General features: G+C 45.3%; 1 protein-coding gene across 1 annotated transcript in view; it reads right to left on the bottom strand.

Moving 5' to 3' along the window:
* The window catches only part of ITGAL (integrin subunit alpha L), a 65748-nt gene that overhangs the window by 39861 nt on the left and 6498 nt on the right, over window positions 1–19389 (bottom strand). The window contains exons 2-4 of the mRNA XM_054992814.1: window positions 7971–8094; window positions 4319–4413; window positions 1526–1590 (exon numbers count right to left, since the gene is read on the bottom strand). Coding sequence (XP_054848789.1) covers window positions 1526–1590; window positions 4319–4413; window positions 7971–8094 — 284 coding nt within the window. The remainder of the gene's footprint in view (window positions 1–1525; window positions 1591–4318; window positions 4414–7970; window positions 8095–19389) is intronic.

The following is a 19389-nucleotide window of genomic DNA, read 5'->3' as shown; positions in this document are numbered from 1 at the left end:
TTACCGAGGTCCAAGGTATAGTGGTTGTTATCTTTCCATTACTGCCTGATTCCCTAACTAGTTCACTTCGCCTTTCTCATGCCCAGTGTATTTTTGTGATGGAGGGCGGGAAGGGAAGTGATAAAAGTAGCACACTTCCAGAAACATCCCCTCAGCTTAACCATGCAGATATATAAAGGAGGTGTGGGAAAGAAGAACTGTTCTGTGGGTAGTTATGGAGACTATTGCAAAATGTGTGACTGTGATCTGACAGTTGGTTCAGCAACTACCGTTGACAAGGAAAACAAGTGAAATAGCACATTAAAAACACTGCTCAAATGATCAGGCAACGAACCTTGTTAAATATGACTTTAAGGACTAAACTACACATTATGTTTTTTGGTGAGTTGGGTTCAGGTTTTTGGAATCCAAAACACAGCAGCAGCTGCAGGGAAAGACGCTTTTAAAGTCCACAGGAGCTCAGTTCTGCTTGGAATTCCAAAGCGAGGGATAAAGATGCTTTTTGCCTTCCCCCTGCACTGCATTTCCCAAAGCCTTAAGGCCCCAGCATGAAGTTGCAGCATTTTGGAGGTGCAGTGACTTGGAATACTCCATGTGATACTCCAAAATTATGCAAATAACTCCCTGCTGGAGTCATTTAGACTCTGGGAACCATTGCCATGAAAGAGAAGGCAGGAGCCTCTCCTCCCCTCATGCCACAGTTCCAAGCAGAATTGAGCTCCTGGGCATGAATGTTTTTCTCCTTGCCCACACATGCCACCTTTGTTTAAAAACAGACCTCCCCCTGCCACTTGACAATTCTGGGAAATTATAAGGGGAAAAAAACGCTTGTGCGCGCGCGCCCCCCGCCCCCGCAATTCACACCTCACTGTGCCCATTCTGCAAGTGAGAATATTAGTTGCATGTAAAAGAGGGACGTTTTCACCCTGCAACATGGAAGGAAGAATCTCTTGGACAGGGAGTGAAATCCCTGAGAATTTCATCTTTGCTGGTAGTGGGGGCGGGGGGAGTGACAGGCAACAGTATGTTTCTTATTGAAATCAACTGATTAAAAAATACAGTGATTTACCCAAATACATATTATCTTATAGCTAAATAAAATTAAAGAAAAAAAGGATCCAGACATAGTCAGAATAACATACTTGTGCGCATCCTGAGCCTTTTAACATCTTCACTGTAATCAGCAGGGGAAACATAGGCCGATTCCAGACGGCCCTCCCCATCCTGAAACGTTGCACGTCGTCACGCGTCATCGCGCGGAAAACGCGAAACATTGCGTTTTCTCGCACGAGTTTTGCGCGACGACGTGTGACGTTTTGCGCGACGACGCGCAACATTTCGGGATGGGGAGGGCCGTCTGGAATCGGCCATAGTCTCAGCATGGAGGTTATGAGGGGAAAAAGCTGTATCTATTAACTTCTCCCTGCCATGCAAATGTTAAAAGGAATGAATAGTCTCAATCCAATGTATGCTGCTCAAATTCTACCCCTTCTCAGCATTCTGGTATTCCCCCCGTGCCACTTACAATCATCTTAGATCTCTGAGAGTTGCTTGCCAGGGTCATGCCAAGGTGGGACACTCCAGATCCTCCTGTGAAGAAATAAGAGAATAGGAATAAATGCACAAATGCTGAAGTAGTCACATATCTAACTCCCCCGCCCTGCCCCCCAACTAGACATGGGCATGAATCGAAATGCAAAGCAAATTTCGTCACGAAATGGGCCGTTTCGTGTGTCGCGAAACAGCATTTTGTGGGGCTGCAGTTATCACGAAATTATCAGGAAATTCATGACTTTTGGGCCTGTTTCGTTGGCTTCGTGAACGATTCATTATTGCAGACAGGCTGGCACTGACCCATTAATTCCCTAGGCAACAATGGGCCCAGACTTTTTGTTGCCATTGGAAACCCCAATCATAGCCCACTTACCTTTGATTGGCAGCTCTCCTAGCCATCTGGAGAGCTTCCATTCTGCCCTATATAGCCAGGAGCTGGGGGTCAATCCCCTAGGCAACCAAGGAGATGAGCCTTCTGTAGCCATGGGCACACCAATCTTACCCCTCCAAACCCTGTTAGGCAGGTCTGTCAGCCAACCACAGACATCCTGTTCTGCTCTATGTCAGCGTTTTTTTATAAAAGGCACCTCTCTGCCTTGTGTTTCAGTCCCAGTAGACAGAGGGAGAGGGAGGAGGACCTGTTGCTGGGATTGGAGTGGGAGAGTGTGTGGAAGGATTTGGGATTGTGCTTTTGGCCGCTGCTGCTTTAAAGAGACTGAAAGAAGCCTCTTCTTTCCAGCTCTTGGCCTTGCTGTGAGAAGGTCTTTGGGTGAGGGTGCCTTTTTTCCTCCACCCCACCTTAGCATAGTCTCAGGGTGGGTGGGTGGAGGAGAGCCTGCTGAAGTCTCCCTGCAAGTTTGGCATCTCCAGGTATGAAGGGGGCCATTGAAATGTCCTGGGTTCTGACAAATCATGAAACTAACTAATTGTTTCAGCAACTGTGTCAATTTTGTGAAATTTCATAATTCACAATTTGTGGATTACGACAAAACACGAAACTCTCGTTTTGATTTTTTCCCGTTTCGTGCCCATGTCTACCTCCAACACTCTACACAGTTAGCAACAACATTCAGCAAGAAAGTCCCCACTTAGGTGAAATTTCCACCATTCCTACTCTGAGCACATCATCGGGGAACATTAGAGGGAGTGTCATGAAGGAGCACGAACTAGACCAGGGCCATCTTACAAAAAGGGCAGAGACCAAACAGGTCCAAAATATATGTCTGTCTGAGAACAGCTGAGATTCCCAACACCAAATTGTTCAGTAATTGACTGAGACCAAAGTCTTCTTAATCCTGAAGGATCGTCACCTGACCATCATGACAGGCCCACCATGTTACCAGGGTACCCCAATCCTAACTCTCCAGTGAATGGGCACAAATAAGGGGCTAGTCGGGGGGGGGGTACTGTGTGCACCATCCTTTACAGATGCCACAAAGGGGTCCCTCCAGACTCATCCAGTTGCTGTGCAATATGCAGGGTTACCAATTGCCTGGAGGAAAAAAAATCCCTTTTATAAAGGCTTAATTGGATGTTGTTTACCAGGTTATGTTATTTACCTTCATTTGCTCATTCCCACTTCACTGAGTGAAGAAGTGAGCAGTGATTCACGAAAGCTCACACCTTACCACAAATTTTGTTGGTCTGATAGGTGCTACTGGACTCTTGCCCTTTTCTGCTGCTACAGACAGACTAATACGGCTACCCATCCTGATTCACTCACTAAGGGTCACTCTATATGTTACTTCCTTCATGAGTTCTCTACAAAACCAACCTAGGCTTGGGCAGACACACAGCAGCTTTGGGGAATGGCTTGCATAAAAAAAAGGAGAGCCCAAATGGGCTTGGAAAGCTGCCACCACGGGAAGGAAAGCTTCTGCCTTTTTCCCAAGCTTTCACCCTCCCCCGTGTAAAAACAGTGAAGAAGGGGACAGCTTTCCTATTTCTGTTGCCTGATGTGCACAAAACACCTCCATGAGGAGCAGTTGAAATGGGAAACTCTCCTCCACCCAGGGCTTTTTTTCAGTGGGAACGCAGTGGAACGGAGTTCCAGAACCTTTTGAAAATGGTCACATGGCTGGTGGCCCCGCCCCCTGATCTCCAGACAAACTCCCCTCTGTCTGGAGATCAGGGGGTGGGGCCACCAGCCATGTGACCATTTTTTCCAAGGGCAACCCACTGAGTTCCACCATTTCTTTTCCCAGAAAAAAAGCCCTGCCTCCACCCCATTCTTTTTGGACAGGGAAAAAAGACTGGGAGAAAGACAGGAGCTCTCCCTCCCCTGGTGGCAGCTTTCCAGCCCATTTGGGCTCTCATTTTTTAAAGGAAGCCATCCCCCAAAGCTGTTGTGTGTCTGCACAAGCCTGGGTTGGCTCCCTGGAAAACTCATGAAGGAAGTAATGTTTAAAGTGACCCTAAGCTTCTGTTCAAAGGACAGGACATTTTTCTCCAGGCGTGATGGCAACACTGCCCTCAACATACCATAACAACACTTCAGCTAAAAGCCCGTGGAAACAGAACAGGTTTTCATGCCTTCCTATTCTCTGAACCTCCTTCATGAAGCCATTCCACAGTATCAGTCCTGACTGAATAGGGATTTAAAGGAAGGCACTGTTGTCTAGCAGCAGCCCAGACAAGTGCCAGTGGTCCATGGGTTCATAGTAAAGTGAAGAGCCTGGGGCGCTGTCTCCGTTAGAGTGCCACAGTCCTTTCCAGTTATGAAAAAAAATCACTCATGCCCTTTTATCCAAGGACTGCGCCTCACCTGCAAGGGGAATATCCTGGCACTCTTCGCTTTGCATCGTACACTGGTACACATGGCCTGTGCTGTTCTGCTCACCTGGGGCCCCTATTATGATCCTGAAAAGAAAGAACAGAAGGGATCGATGGGGTGGTGCTGGCATTAGTAAAGAACTGACCTCTTTTTTCAAAGCACTCCTAAGTCTTGTTTTCAAGCCCCAGGGTCAGGATTGCCACCTTTTCATGGGAAAAGTCTCATGTGTCTTAAACGGAAGAATGTCAGGAAGGATTCAACACAGAAAAGCGTTTCCTGACAATGGAATAATGAGGAAAGCTGTATCATCTGTATTTCAGCCTGTCATGCTGCTGTTAAAGAACCTCATCCCTATCTCTGATGTTTTAGTCTATAATTGCAACATTGTTTTTAATTGTTTATGGTACTTGATTTAATTAACTAAGCCCACTTGAATTTCCCAATAAACAAGCAAGACTTAAATGTTCAAAACAAATAAACCCTATTCCTATCTCTTCTCCCATTCAATCGTTTACTCTCACTTCCTATAACTTACGTGAAGAGAAGAAGAAGTCTCACCAAAAAGGGAACAAGAGGTGGCATTCCAGCCAATGAAACAGCTGAAGAAAAGATGGAAATACCTCTTCACCCTTAACAGAATGAAACCGTGGGCGGGAGTGACTCTGCTAATCAAATGGAGCCTGATAAAGAATCCATAGTGAAAGTAGAAGACACAATTGTGGGATTCCTCTTTCCCAAACAAACATTTCCTCTGTGATGCAACACCCCCAAATGCCTGCTCATTTTACTTTGAACCCAATCTTCTCCTTGAACATCCGGGTAACCAGGGCTCCCAGATTTTATGCCAGTGACGCTGGCTGCCAGTTTCTTTACTCTTCCCAGCTAGACCTAAATTTGTTTTTGCCAATAGGCCTGGAGGAGAATGCCTGTCCCTTGAAAACCGATTATTTAAACATTTCATGGCAGGGAGATAAATAACACAGAATAAGCCCTCCCCCTCCATAAGTGTAGGCTAAGGGGATTTGGTGATACCCCTTTAAACTTGGGAATACTCACCCCAATAATTTCTTATCCTAATATTGGGGTGCCTTTAATAGCTGCTTGATAAACAGCTACTTAGCAGATAAACCTTTTCCAATCACTTTGTATCCACGCTAGGAGAAGCATCTGCTACATGTCTGCAGGTGGGTAGCTGTTAAGGGCACAGAAGCTCTGTAGGTGGGTGGGAACAAGCAACCATAATCATTCTTCTTCCACTCCTGGGAGGGTCCCACTAGACTTTTCAATTCCCCTTGCTCCGGCCTCAATTGTTTGTTCTGAAGAAACTGAGAAGTGGGTAGGCTTACCATTAACCTGCTTTTCTCTAGAATACTCCTGGACAAGCTGTCCTATCTCTGCCAGTGCTCAAATGACCGGCAGGGGTGAAATGCAAGGGGAAAGGGTTATTGATTAGTAGCAACATCACATCCAGGTTTAATCTGAAAGTAATGCCATGATGTTCTAGGAATTTCCCAAAACTCTATGATAAAACCAGTGAAACCCAAAAGTGACGTTGTGACTTCCCCTTCCCATGCCCTGTCCCCGTTGAGACCAGCAGTCTAGCAATTCTAGAATTAAGGTTGCCGACCTTCAGTTGGGGCCAGAGTTCTCCCAGAACTATAATTGATCTATAAATATCTGTTCCTGTGGAGAAAATGGCAGCTTTGGAGGATGGTTTCTGTGGCATCACATCCCTGCTGAGCTTCCCTCTGCTTTGCCAGATTCCACTTGCCAACTGCCAGGAATTTCCCTATTTGGAGCTGACAACCCTGCCTTTGAAGAATCATGCAAGAAATAGATTCATAGCTTGGGGGTACTACAGTTGAGCCCCTAATCTCCTTTGTGGCATATGCTGTAGTGGCTTTTATCAGCTTGGCTGACAGCCAGCTACAGCCAGTCCTTGAAAAGCACAGTAATTAGAGTTGTCAGGCCAAGCTTGACAACCAGTGGGAGGGTTGGGGAAGGGGAAATAAGGAAGTGACATCAGTAATGTCACCATGTCACTTCCAGCTATAACTCAGAAGTGGTAGTGGATAGCTCTAGGAAACACTGGAAACTCTGTGGTTTTACCATAGAGCTTCCAGAAATGTCTAGAAGTACTCATTGTCACTTTGGAGTTGTACTGGCACAGAGGTCAGCAGAGTTTAATTTTTTTTCCCACCAATGCTCAGAGCAGTCACAAGCAACAGTGGCTGTAAGTGGGAGACCTCCTCCCATAGCCTGGCAACTCTAACAGTGATCCATAGTATTATTACATCCAAGTAAGATTATTGTAATATGCTTTATATGGGTGTGCCTTTGAAAACAGTCTGGAAACTTCAGCTCATCTAAAATGCAGCAGCCAGGCTATTGTCAAGAGTGGGACACTGGGACCATATCACTCCACTGCTAAAAGATTTGCACTCTGCCCATTGTGTTTCTGGGCACAATTCAAAGTACTGGCTGTCAGCTTTAAAGTCCTAAATACCTTGGGGCCAGGGTACCTGAAGGAATGCCTCATCCAGTATTGTCCAGCCTGCCAGTTAAGATCTGGCTCCCAAGCTCTACCCATTGTGCCCCTGCCATCAGAGGTGACGATAGGGTTCCCAGGTCCCTATACCCCACTGGCAGGGGGTGGCAGTGGCAGGAGTTACCGGGAGGTTTTTTTTTTGCATGAGTGCGAAGTGCATGTATGCTTCCCATGAGGCACAATGAGATTACTTCCAGGAAGTGACTTCATCACACTGGCCATGGGCATGCTCCTGCACTTTGAGCAAGGCAATTTGACCCCAGCACAGTACGGGAGCATGCCTGCAGCCAGCGTGATGACATCCCTTTGGGACGTGCCCAGTGCATGCTTTCCTGGGTTGCCTGCCAGTGATGGGTGATTGCTGGGGGCTTTGCCACCTCCTGCCAATTGCTAGCGATTAGTGGGCAAACCTCCAGCAGATTGTCCACCACTGGTGGACAACTGGGAAGCCTAGGCAACTAGAGACAGGGCTTTTTTAGTGGTGGCACCTTTCTTATGGAATGCCCTTTCTATTCAGGCCCACCTGGTGCCTACATTGCTTTCTTTTAGGTGCCAGACCAAAACATTTCTGCTCACACAGGCTTCTAGTTAAAGGATTGATTTTTTAAAAATGCTAATTTAGTCTGGAAACTCACTTTAAGCTGTTAGTGGTCTGTTTTTATGATTTATTTTTTTACATAGGGCTCAGTTTTTTGTGGATTTTAATTAATATGTTTTAATGTTTTTTTATTCTGTAAGCCACCTCAGGTATGTTCCTAGAGATGCAGCATGACATTTTTCTAAATAAGTAATAAAAGCAGGAGGAAAAAAATGGCCTCTATAGTGGCACTCTATGAATTTCCTCTAGTCTTTATGGGGAAATTCTTACAGCCTCAACCAGATGTGATATCACATCCTCCCCAAATTTCATTCTCCACAGGCACTGCCCCTCAAATCTCTTGACATTTTTCTAGTCAGTGTTGAGAAGCTGAAAACTTGTGCTTATACAATAGTGATAGCCTATGCATTTGAGAGCCAGTAGCTAAAATTCCAAATGGCATGATTCACACAACCACCAACCTGAATTCTACTTGGGGGGGGGGGGGGCGTTATTACCTGGCTTCAGGGCCTTCTCCAATCTGCAGAACCTCATATCCAAACTGCGTGCTGGTGTTGGAAGAGAACAGAGTTGCAGCTGAGGGAGATGTGTTGATATTGTACCCCAGGGATGGAGAAGGGCCTGCAAAAAGACAAGGAGCAATGTTTACTGAGCATCTGTTTGAGTTAATTTTCATGTCTCTCTTCTGCATTAACTGTCTAAAAAAAAAAATCTGCTTGGCCTATTTCTGTTCCTTGAATGGTAGCCTGATATACAAACGTTAGATTGGGAAGCTTCTGGATTCGTTTTCGTTTTCTCGGCCATGTCGGACGCTCCTCTCCGCAGGTCCGGGAGGAAGCACCCGAGCAGCCTGACCGGGCAGCTGATCTGCGAAGATTAGCCCCCAGGACTCCCAGTGAGGGAGGCAGGGTCCGGGACGCGGCGGGAAGAGCCCCCTGAAATCGATGCGGGGGGTAAATTGCCCGTTTGTCCCTATGGAGGCCAGCAGACGTGCACGGCACCTTGAGTGCTGCCGGGCCATGGAAAACGGCAAAGAGCAGAACTAGGCGGAAGCCTGTAAGTAAGCGAATCCCTTCTGTTACTACAAGCGCACGCAAAGGAGTGGTGGGATCTGAAGCTAAGAAGGCTCGTTCTTCCCCCTCGCTGAGTTTCAGAATTTGGTTGGCGGTCCCCCCCCCCTAAAATGGCAGCGAAAAAGCAGAGTCCCGCTCTGGGCAAGTCAATTTTGGCTGCCCTGCAGGGGAAAGGAGAGTCGCTCGAGGACTTGGTGAAGAGGTCGGTTATCGAAGCCATAAAGCCCTTTGTTGACAAGCTGAATGAAACAGATCAAAGGGTGGGCTTAATTGAGAGCGAAGTGAAAACCATTAAGGAAGCAGCGGGGGGGGCAGAGAAGTCTGCTCGGGAAAATGCGTCACTTGTGAGGGCAACAAACAAAGAACTAAAGCTGGCGGAGAACCAGCTGATTGGGCTACAAGTGGAACGAGCACAGACAATTTTGCGTCTCCAGAACATGAAAGAAGAGGAAAATGAGGATTTATGGGGTCTGGCCTCAGAACTATTGGTGACACCCACGAGGGCAACTAAAGAAGAGGTAAAAAGCGCCATTTTGGAAGTCCGTTGGGCTTCTTCAAAATATGCAACGAAGCGTCAGCTGCCTCGCGAGATCATCATCGTTTTTTCATCTAAAAGGATCTGAGACACTATCCTATATAACTCATACAACGCGGATCTGGACTTTCTGGGTAATAAAGTCAAGATACTGAAGGACGTCCCATTTTTAGTTCGGAAAAGAAGATTTAAGTATAAAAAGCTCGCAGCTCTTTTGAGAGAACGTGAAATAAAGTACAAATGGCTATTTCCGGAAGGTATTTGGTTCAGTTACAAAGATCAAGCTTACAAGATAACATCAGAAGATCAACTAAGGGATTTTGAGGACAAAAATCAAGAATTTCAGCAAGACACCAAGCAAGAAGAAAAGGCGAAGTCTGAAGGGGGGGGAGGGAACGAGCACTGCGGCTGCAGTTGCTCAGAGAGAATTGCGTCCGAGGCCCGGGGGGGGAGGAAGACTTAATTTGAATTGTAATTTGTATTTTGCAAGGTCAAACAGTCCATCAATATCATACAAAGTTTTAATTCTTTAATAATGGCAATATGAAGGGAAAGCATTATGTGTAGTGTAGTGTTGTTATATGTTGCTGTTTTTTTTCTTCTTTCCTTTCCCTGCCCCCCTTCTTCCCCTCTGTATTGTTAGTCAATGTAGCTAATAAAAAAAATAAAAATCTTTAAAAAAAAAAGATTGGGAAGCTTCTCGGAATGTGGAGATGAGAATAATCATCGGGATGACAGCCCCGTTGGAAGAGGGGGATCCACACACCCCAACGCTCACCTGGCCGGTGTGTGTGTGTGTGGGTTTGTTGTGCGTATATAAGCTGGCTGGAGCTTGCTGCAGGGCATGCTCCAAAGACATCACTTCTGGTTTAAACCGGAAGCAATGGTGTCTCACTGGGGCCGATTCTTCAGGAATCAGTCCAAAACAAATGAAAACACTGTTTGGGGTCAATTCCTAAAGAATCAGCCCAACTGAGAAGAGGGGGAGAACACTGAGTTAATTAGCACAAATTGACACATAGCGGTATGCAAGGTCTTCATTCCTTGCCTTTAAATTAGAGCGGGTCATTTAGATAAGGGGCCCCAGGTCTTCTTTATCTTGCGTTGAAGTACATTGGAGGAGCCTGGGCTGGCAGAGTGTGAAATTCCTTTCTGTAACTTGTAGAAATTGTTCTGATTGATGGGACCGCTGGTACCTTGGAAGGGACAAAGTGGACCTAATGATAGCAGTTTTCTTGACACAACACCCCGATTTCAGACCATAAAAAGGGGAGCCGAAATCCATTCATGGCTGCACTTGTCATTTGGCAGGGAGACTCCTAGGAGTTTCCCCAGCTGATGGCATTACAGACTCAGGAGGGAGGAGGGAAATAGTGTGCTGTGTCATTTACCCTTAGCTTTTAGCCTACATATATCTCTTAAGCCTTAGTGTTAAGTTGTTTTTCTTTGTGGTTTGAATTATAACCTTTGCTATATATTCAATAAACTTTTAGACTTGGTTAAGCACTTTACTTTTGTACAGAGTTCACTTCTTCTAGATAGGGACAGTTAGGGAGTTTAGTCTGCACTACACAATCGCCTTGGTAAGAGGCAACCTGAGTGGCGAACCGAGGGGGAGTTGCGGGGCCCGGCTGGGTCTCCCCCAAAACATTCTCAGGACAATCATCAGGGGCCTGCTGAGCATGTCTGCATGAAAGCCATCCCCCTGCACTAGGAGCCCACCCCCACATCCTGGTTTCATGGTAGAGAGACTTGGCAACCCTGATAATCTGATACATACTTCCAGCTCAAGCTGCTCTTAAAGACACAAGAACAATGGGGGGTGTCATTTGGTATCCTTAAAACATGGTTACAACAAGTTACCAAGGAGAGCTCACATGCAAACCTGGGAGAGCATATAGCCCATTCCAAATTCCATAACCACAATTAGAGGACTGAATTATAGAATCATAGGGTTGGAAAGGACATCCAGGGTCATCTAGTCCAACCCCCTGCACAATGTAGGAAATTCACAACTACGTCCCCCCCTCGCACCCCCAGTGACCCCTGTTCCATGCACAGAAGATGGCAAAACACCATCAGGATCCCTAGCCAAACTGGCCTGGGGAAAATTGCTTCCTGACCCCAAAGTGATGATCGGCATCACCCTGGACAGGGGCCACAAGAACCAAGCACTGATGTACCCTTCCTGCCCTCCCTCTCATGATCTGCCTAGATTCCCAGAATCAGCATTGATGTCAGATGGCCATCTAGCCTCTGCTTAAAAACCTCCAAAGGAGAGGCCCCCATTATTATTTATTAGAATAAATTATCGGCCGAATCCACACTACCTATTTCTTTCCGTGGCTTTTTCACAATTGGCGTGCTATTCATGCAGATACTCACATGCTTTCCTATTCCGCGTGTTCCCCGCCATCACCGCACCACTATTGCGCCTTCCCTCCAAACCACGTGATATTCGCGGAAATCCGTTTTCTTCCCTTTTTTTTAACAGTGCATAATGGTCGGTATACCAGTAAACCAAGCGTAGTGAGCAGCGGTTTGCGCGGGAAAAGAAACGGTCACCGGAGCATGCGCATGTCACACGGGGACCGTTTCCCTATTGAGTTCCCCAGTTTTCAAGAGTGCGAGGTGCTAAGCTGAGCAATCCTGTATTTCCCACAATGGTCATCTCCAGTGAACGGCAGGTGCGGGAAACATTGCCACTTCTTCAAGATATCAGTATACCGGATAATTGACCCCTTTTTTTAAAAAAAAAGGGAAGTGACGTGCACCATCAATTCTGATGGCAGAGGATGGAACTGCCCATGGTAACGCTTTACTTGGTGGCGTGTGGAGAACTGATTGCACCATGAAGACACACCAGAAGGGTGGATGTGAGGATGCACAGCCTCGTAGCGGAATAAAGGCGATTGCCACGACAGCGCAAGATAAGCGGAAGATGAGTGAGTGTGGATTTGCCCATCATGTCTGCCAACCATTTATTTTATTTTATTTTATTTCATTTATACCCTGCCTTTCTTCCCAATGGGCACCCAAAGTGGCTTACATTATTCTCCTCCATTTCTTCCCTGACAACAAACTCTGTGAGGTAAGGTAGACTGAGAGTTTGAGACTTGCCCAAAGTCACCTAGCAAGCTTCCATGGAAGTATCGAACTTGGGTGGCCATTGGGCTCCCCAAATGACACGGTAGGTGGTGACCAACCATGTGATCCTAAGAACACTTTCGTGGGAGTAAGCACCTTTGAATAGACCTGGATTCTTGGCAGACCTGTTTAGGATTGCTCTCTGAAGCAGACTTGTATGTTCTCATGGTAGAAATGAAGACCCAAGAACACCACATCAGTGTGAAGCAGTGACTGAGTTCTATATGCACTGACTAAGGTCTATAGGCAACATTTAAAGAAGCTGTGAAACCCACAGAAGCTGTGACAGTGTTGGGTTTTACTTTGCAGCAAGTAGATGTGTCTCAAATGTCTGAAGAAGTTCTCAGGCTCAAAGAGGACGCTGAACAACAATTTACATTTCAGGGGTTTCCATAAAGAAAGTGAATGACTTTGACCTTAGAAATTTCCCTGCATTGGTGGCTTTTGAATATGGAGGAGGGGACAGTCCCAGCAATACAAAGAGCACATTCCATTGTCGAAGCAAAAATCTCACCCACAAGATTTGCCTGCTACCTTCATGCATCATCAAATCAAAGAGAGTCTAAGGGCCAAGCTAGAAGTGACAAATTACACTTGAATGGCAAGTGAACAGACTCACATGTATTCCTCCCTGTTCACTTGCGCTCCACTTGTGCTCCAAACTAACCAAAGGGGCTACTAGCACTCTTGCAGGAACTGTTCCTATACACCAAGTTATCTTTTTTGAAACTTCAGACAGCAGGTGGAAATGATTACTGAGGGTCCTGGAAAGCCTGAGTGGGTTAAAGGGCTAAAGTGTGTACATACAGGGCTTTTTTTCAGCTGGAACACGGTGGAACGGAGTTCTGGAACCTCTTGAAAATGGTCACATGGCTGGTGGCCCCGCCCCTCCAGACAGAGGGGACTTTAGTTCAGCGGCGCGGAGGGCAATCTAAACTCCCCTCTGTCTGGAGATCAGGGGGTGGGGCCACCAGCCATGTGACCTTTTTCTCCGAGGGCAACCCACTGAGTTCCACCACCTCTTTGGCAACTGGAACAAAAGAAACTAACAGTCCTTTCCTAAGCAGCGTTACATCCTTTTAAATCCACTGAAGTCAGAGCCCTTAGAAGACTGTAAGTAAGGCTGGATGTACTGAATTTCATAGATCTGATTAAAGAGGGTCTAGTCCATGGAATTAATTAGTCTTTAGGGTGCCTTAAAACCCCTTTTTTTGTTTTTGCTGCACCAAGACCTAATTGCATGTTACATTATCCCCATGTCCATCATGATGACTTTTGATCAGACATTCCTTGCGAGTTCCATGCTCAAAATTCAGTTCCCACAAACACAGGGGCCTTCATTCCATATGCCACTTTCCTGAACTGAAACATCCGAGGAAGTTGCTGTTTACCAGCTGGGGATATGCTATTGAGGGCTACAAGTAGGTTTCCATCGCACAGCATTTCTAGATGAGAAAAGGGCCTTGGGGAAAGGCTTATGCCCCTTCTCCCCAGGCACTAAAGTTCTGATCCAAACTGGGCCTTTGCATCCTTGAGAATGGGAGTTCTGAGCACAGACCTCAAATGGCACGTCTGATCAAAAGTCCTTGAGGATATGGGGAAGATGCAAAAACAATCCAGATTTACACAAATTTGAATAAAATGATGACTGTGTTCAGATACCACAAACAAACCTCTGACAGGCGCAAACTTAGCTTATTACTATACCTATGCAGTCCTCCCTCCTGCTCTATTTCCAGGGTACACTGAGATTTCCAAAACTGAAAGGTTACTGAAACAGTAGGTAAGCAATAGATTTTTAAACACTCTAAGCTGCATCATGTAGGTTTCGTGGAGAAATGCCGTAAATATTTTCTAAATAAACAACCAAGATTTTTAATATGGTTTTAGAAAAGGACAAGATATCAGCAACGTGGCAAGAGCACAAGTCATTGTGAAACCTACAGGGACTCTACAAAAATGCTTATGTTGCCACGCTATTTCCCTTCTGAACAAGAACAGTAAAAATCTTTACTTCCTTTATTACCAGCAGGATTTGAGTCCACTGGCACTTTAGAGTCTCTCTACACGAGACATCTGACACATGAAGAACACGTGTCAGGAGTTAGAAGGGCAGTTTAAAAAGATTAGAAGGACAGAGCTGGCGGTAGGGCAAAGCCTTTGCTATAGGAGCTGTGAAGCCAGAAGGGAAACTTCAGCCCCTTATAACCTCTCCAGGTCCAAGCCCAGCTCTAGAAGGCAGCTCCAGCCCATTTCCATTCCCCTCTGCCTTCTGGTTGTGATCCCACACAGTTTTAGACTGGAGAGGTAAAACTGACAGAGCCTTCTTGGAGGCGATGAAATTAACAAACTCTCTGAGAAGCAATCTCTGCCGGCTCTGTCTTTTTAAACTATACTTCCCACCTAACATTGTGTCTCCCTACACTTGATGAACACATGCTGGGGTGTCTCTTTACCGTCTCATGTAGAGGGACTCATAGAGACCAACAGGATTTTCAGGTTATATGCTTTTGAGAGTCAAAGCTCGCTTCTTCAGTATCTGAAGAAGGCAGCTTTGACTCTTGACAGCTTATACCCTGAAAACCTTGTTGGTCTCTAAGGTGCCACTGGACTCAAATCCTGATCTTCTACTGTAGACCAACATAGCTGCCTACCTGAAACTATCCTTAATTGCCAGTAGGAGAACTTTTTAAACAGGCATATTCATTTGGATGAATTTGGTTTCAAGCCATCACGGCAAATATACGAGGCCTAATCTACACATATATTACAGTTCTGAGGAGAAAGAATTGATAGTACCACTTCAGATTGGTGGTGGAGATTAGATTCTGAAATGTATTAGACAATTTCTGGAAAAACCACATATCAAGAAACAGGTTGGCTAGAATCTTCTTTCTGATAAGCTAGGGGTTCATTTATTTGCAGAAAGTTCTTTTAACCCAGATAAAGTATCAGAAATTGTGTTCCCCCCTAAAATTTCCTATCCAGGAAGTCCAATTTATACATCAGAATTAGGGGGTCATTTGCCTCCTTTTGGGGGCAAACTCCTGCTGAAGCACCCCCCATTCCTCCCCAGTGCTGAAATGAGCAGAGGAAGAAAATGGGGGGACAGAGACATTGATGTCACTTTCAGCTAGGGATCCCAGTATCTCTTGAAGGTTTATCTGCTTGCCCACCAGTCCCTGGCAATCAGCAGGGGGTTTCCGGCTGCCCAGAGATCGTCCACCACCGGCAGCTCTCCAGCAGACGTGATGACGTCACTTCCGGAAGTGAAGTTGCTTCACCAGCCGTGGGAGTGCTCCCATGCTTCATTTGGCTGGCATGACGACTTCACTTCCAGAAGTGACATCACCACATTGGCGCTGGGAGCGCATGTGCTTGAGGAGAAGAATCCCGGTAAGTACCGGGTACCCTCCTTCCACTGGGAGAGTATAGGGGCCTGGGAACCCTCCTTTCAGCTAAAACTCAGATGTGACATCACTTCCGGCTAAAACTCAGATGTGATGATTTTGTTTATCTCGATGGTTTCTTTACCATTGAGAGTGACAAAATCCTTGAGCGCTGGTGATGTCATTTATGGGTTTTAACCACAAGTGACATTGACACATTGATGACATCCTCCTTCCTGTGCCTGCCTCTCAAAGTCTCCAGGGGGTTCCAGGTATGTGCTTGGCAACCCCAAGGAATCTACGACCTCATTCAACTCCCGTTGGATTTACTCAAGTATATCTTGAACTGTGATACCCTGTTTGTTTGTTTCTTATACGACAGAGTCTGAACATTCTATTTTACTAATATATCATTATCCAGAAGAACAATCAAACACAAAATCTATGTATCCATCATCTTGGCTTTTAAACTGGTACAGCAGAGGGTGGTTCCAGTATCCAAAAGAACAAAAAAGAGCCTTGGGTCAGGCATAGGGAGAGGAGCTTGGGTACAGGGGCAGTGATCTTTGGTAAGACAAATGGGCTGTACCAAGCATGCCCATTTGTCCATCTGCAAAATGCTGGAGGGTGGCATAAGGAAAAGCTGAAACGACTTCCAGACACCCTACTTCCTGGTTCAGAGGGGAATTTAGAGGAGATGCCTCTTGTCTCCTTTTTGGCTTAATCCAAACATTAAGGGGGCATCAACAAAATACAGGCTCACAAGATTAATCTTTTTATGGATAACAGTGTGCTCTGTGACACCCCTGTCCACCAATCTCTTATTTACAGTAAAATTTCCAAGCTCAAGATTTTAAAAAGTTAAGCATTAGAAAAAAAAATTAGATAACAGCATTTTTGAATGACAGCAACAAATTAGTATATAGCAGAACAAATAGAAGTCCCGAACGTGGCTGTTTCCACGTCTTACCTGCCTGCGGAACATTGCATGGAAGACACCGTTTTGCCGATTCCATTTCGCCGGAAGACACCGATTTTGCACGAGAAGACGGTGTCTTCCGGGTCTTTCGCGCGATGTTCCACAGGCAGGTAAGACGTGTGGAAACAGCTGATGATGGCAATAAATGTTGAGCGTGACATTTGTTGCTCAATAGCAGAGCATAAACTTTTCATACAGAAAATTCCAGGTTTAATTCCTGCCACCTCCAGGTAAAAGGATTTCAAGTAGAAGAACAAGGAAAGGCAAAAACCAATGGAAGATCATAATGGAGCAATGATCTGACTATGTAAATAGCAGCTTCATCTGTAACACAGGAGACAGCCAGAACAAGATGAGGGACAGAATTGCCCTCCTTAAGAACCCTTGTATGAAGCTGTCTCTGTGAAGAGCTGTGTGGCAAGAGCAGTCTGACTCCACTCCCTCTCAACCCAGGCATTGTTATCAGCACCAATTCCAGATTGGTCCAGGGAGTTGGAACTTTCTGGGAGAACTTTGTTCTTTGCCATTCCACAACAGGTGAGGCATTGCCAATGCCAATTACCAATGCCATTGCCAATGGGCAACACCAAAGGATTTTGGCCCTCTCGCACAGCCCATCAGCGTGGCAATCAAGGATATGATGAAAGATTATATTTATCTGTTTATTTTTTGTAAAATTACAGAGTTAGTTACAGCCTATCTAGTCCAACCCCCTGCCCAATGCAGGAACAGCCTAAAGCATCCCCGACAAGTCGCTCCTTGAAGACTACCAATCTCCAGCTGCTCCTTGAAGACTGCCAATGATGGGGAACCGACCAGATCCCTAGGCAGCTGATTCCGCTGCTTATAACTCTTAATGTAAAGAAGTTTTTCCTAACTTCCAGCCAGTACCTTCCCTCCTGTAGTTTAAACCCATTGTTTCAAGCCCTGTCCTCTGTTGCCAACAGGAACAGCTCCTTTCCCTCCCCTAAGTAACAGCCTTTTAAATACTTGAGAGCACTCATTTCTCCCCTCAACCTCCTCTTCTCCAAACTGAACGTTCCTAGGTCCTGCAATCTTTCCTCGTAGGGCGTGGTCTCCAGGCTCCTGGTCATCCTGGTTGCTCTCCCCATTCCAATTTATTCACATCCTTTTTGAAATGAGACCTCAAGAACTGCACACAATACTCCAGGTGGGACCTGACCAACACGGTGTATAGTGGGACAACGACATCCTGTGATTTGGATGTTATGCCTTTGTTGATACACCCTAGGATTGTGTTTGCCTTTTTTGTTCCTGCATCACACTGACTCCTCAAATGTAGCTTCCCATCCACCCATATTCCAAGATCTTGTTCACTCACACTGCTACCCAGAAGTGTATTTTAAAATGTTATATCCCACCTTATCAACATAGATCCAGAAGAGTTAGCCGTGTTAGTCTGTAGTCGCAAAACAGTAAAGGCAGAAGCTTTCGAGAACCATAACTTTCTACAATGTAACACATTTCCGAGAGCATTCAGTGAAGGGTAAATTGTTTTGGAAGATCTGGCTGCTTTTCTAATATCCTGAGTAGTGGTTTTACCTTGTTGATGAACTACTATATTGTTTTCGTCTGGTTGCAACTTGTTGCTGTTAGCTTTGTTGTTGCTTTGTGAATCTATGTTGATAAATAAAGAGTCCAGTAGCACCTTTAAGACTAACCAACATTATTGTAGCATAAGCTTTTGAGAAGCACAGCTCTCTTTGTCAGATGCATGGAGCATATGAAGAGAGATATAGGTGGCCAGTTTCTTCATACTCTCCATGCATCTGAAGAAGAGAACTATGGTACTTTCTGCACCCACTCTGGTAAGCCATCCCAAAGGACTGGACTTAAAGCCCACTATGTAACTGTTACCAGACAGACCATCTTAAGAGAGGGAACCACTTTTGGAAGCTCTTGCTAAACTCTCAGAATGATTATTTGTTGTCGTTGTTCTGCCTTTATCACTGGGACTCAAAGCAGATTTCAAGTATAATCAAACTTTTCAATCAGTCGGGAAGTGGATAACAAAAATATGAATCTAACAGCAAAGATTCCAAGTTTGAACAAGATAATACAGTTAGGGATGGGACTGTAGAAGGGAAGGAATAGAAAAAGAACAACACGAGCAAACATTTCTGTTTAAGACAACAAGACCATCAGTGTAAGAAAATCTTTGTCCCTAATAAAAGGCACCTCCTGAGAAGATCCACTACACTGCAGCTTTGCTCTACAATAATACTCTCTTGAACAATTCTGTTTTGCACTTTTTTGCAAGATGATAGAAGCGCAGGGGGTCTTCTCTTTGCTCATGCTTGTTCTCTGTGAATGATGGAATCTTAAGAAGGGCCCACCTGAAGAAAAGGGTGTTCTTCCATAGAAGGAGAGGGAAACTCTATTCTTATCTCTTCATCTTTCTCACATTTAATTATAGAAACCACTTCACACTCTGTTGAAAGGTGAGCAACTAACAGCAGTGTGGTTCTTGGGATAGGTTTCTCACTTCAACCCTCCAAATTAAACTAAAATGCTATTCAGACACCTCTCTTCTGGTTCTCAGGCTCTGATCTCCCTCCAGTTGAGCTTATTCACACACTATGGAGCAAAAAAAAAAGTTGTATTTGCCATTGTATGTACATACAACAGCAACCTGCTGCTATCCCAGTTCTCTGTATTTGTACCGTAAATATCAAGGTCTGTTGTTTTCTGTTGATCAATATCTCTTTTCTTTCATTTAGCTCTTTCTGTTTACAATACCAACATTTGAATTCATTCTCTTATTCTTTTCGT

The sequence above is a fragment of the Eublepharis macularius genome, chromosome 12 (genome assembly GCF_028583425.1).
Source record: "Eublepharis macularius isolate TG4126 chromosome 12, MPM_Emac_v1.0, whole genome shotgun sequence".
Lineage (NCBI taxonomy): Eukaryota > Metazoa > Chordata > Lepidosauria > Squamata > Eublepharidae > Eublepharis > Eublepharis macularius.
Note: the sequence above shows the minus strand (reverse complement) of the source record. Positions and strands in the feature narration are given on the sequence as shown.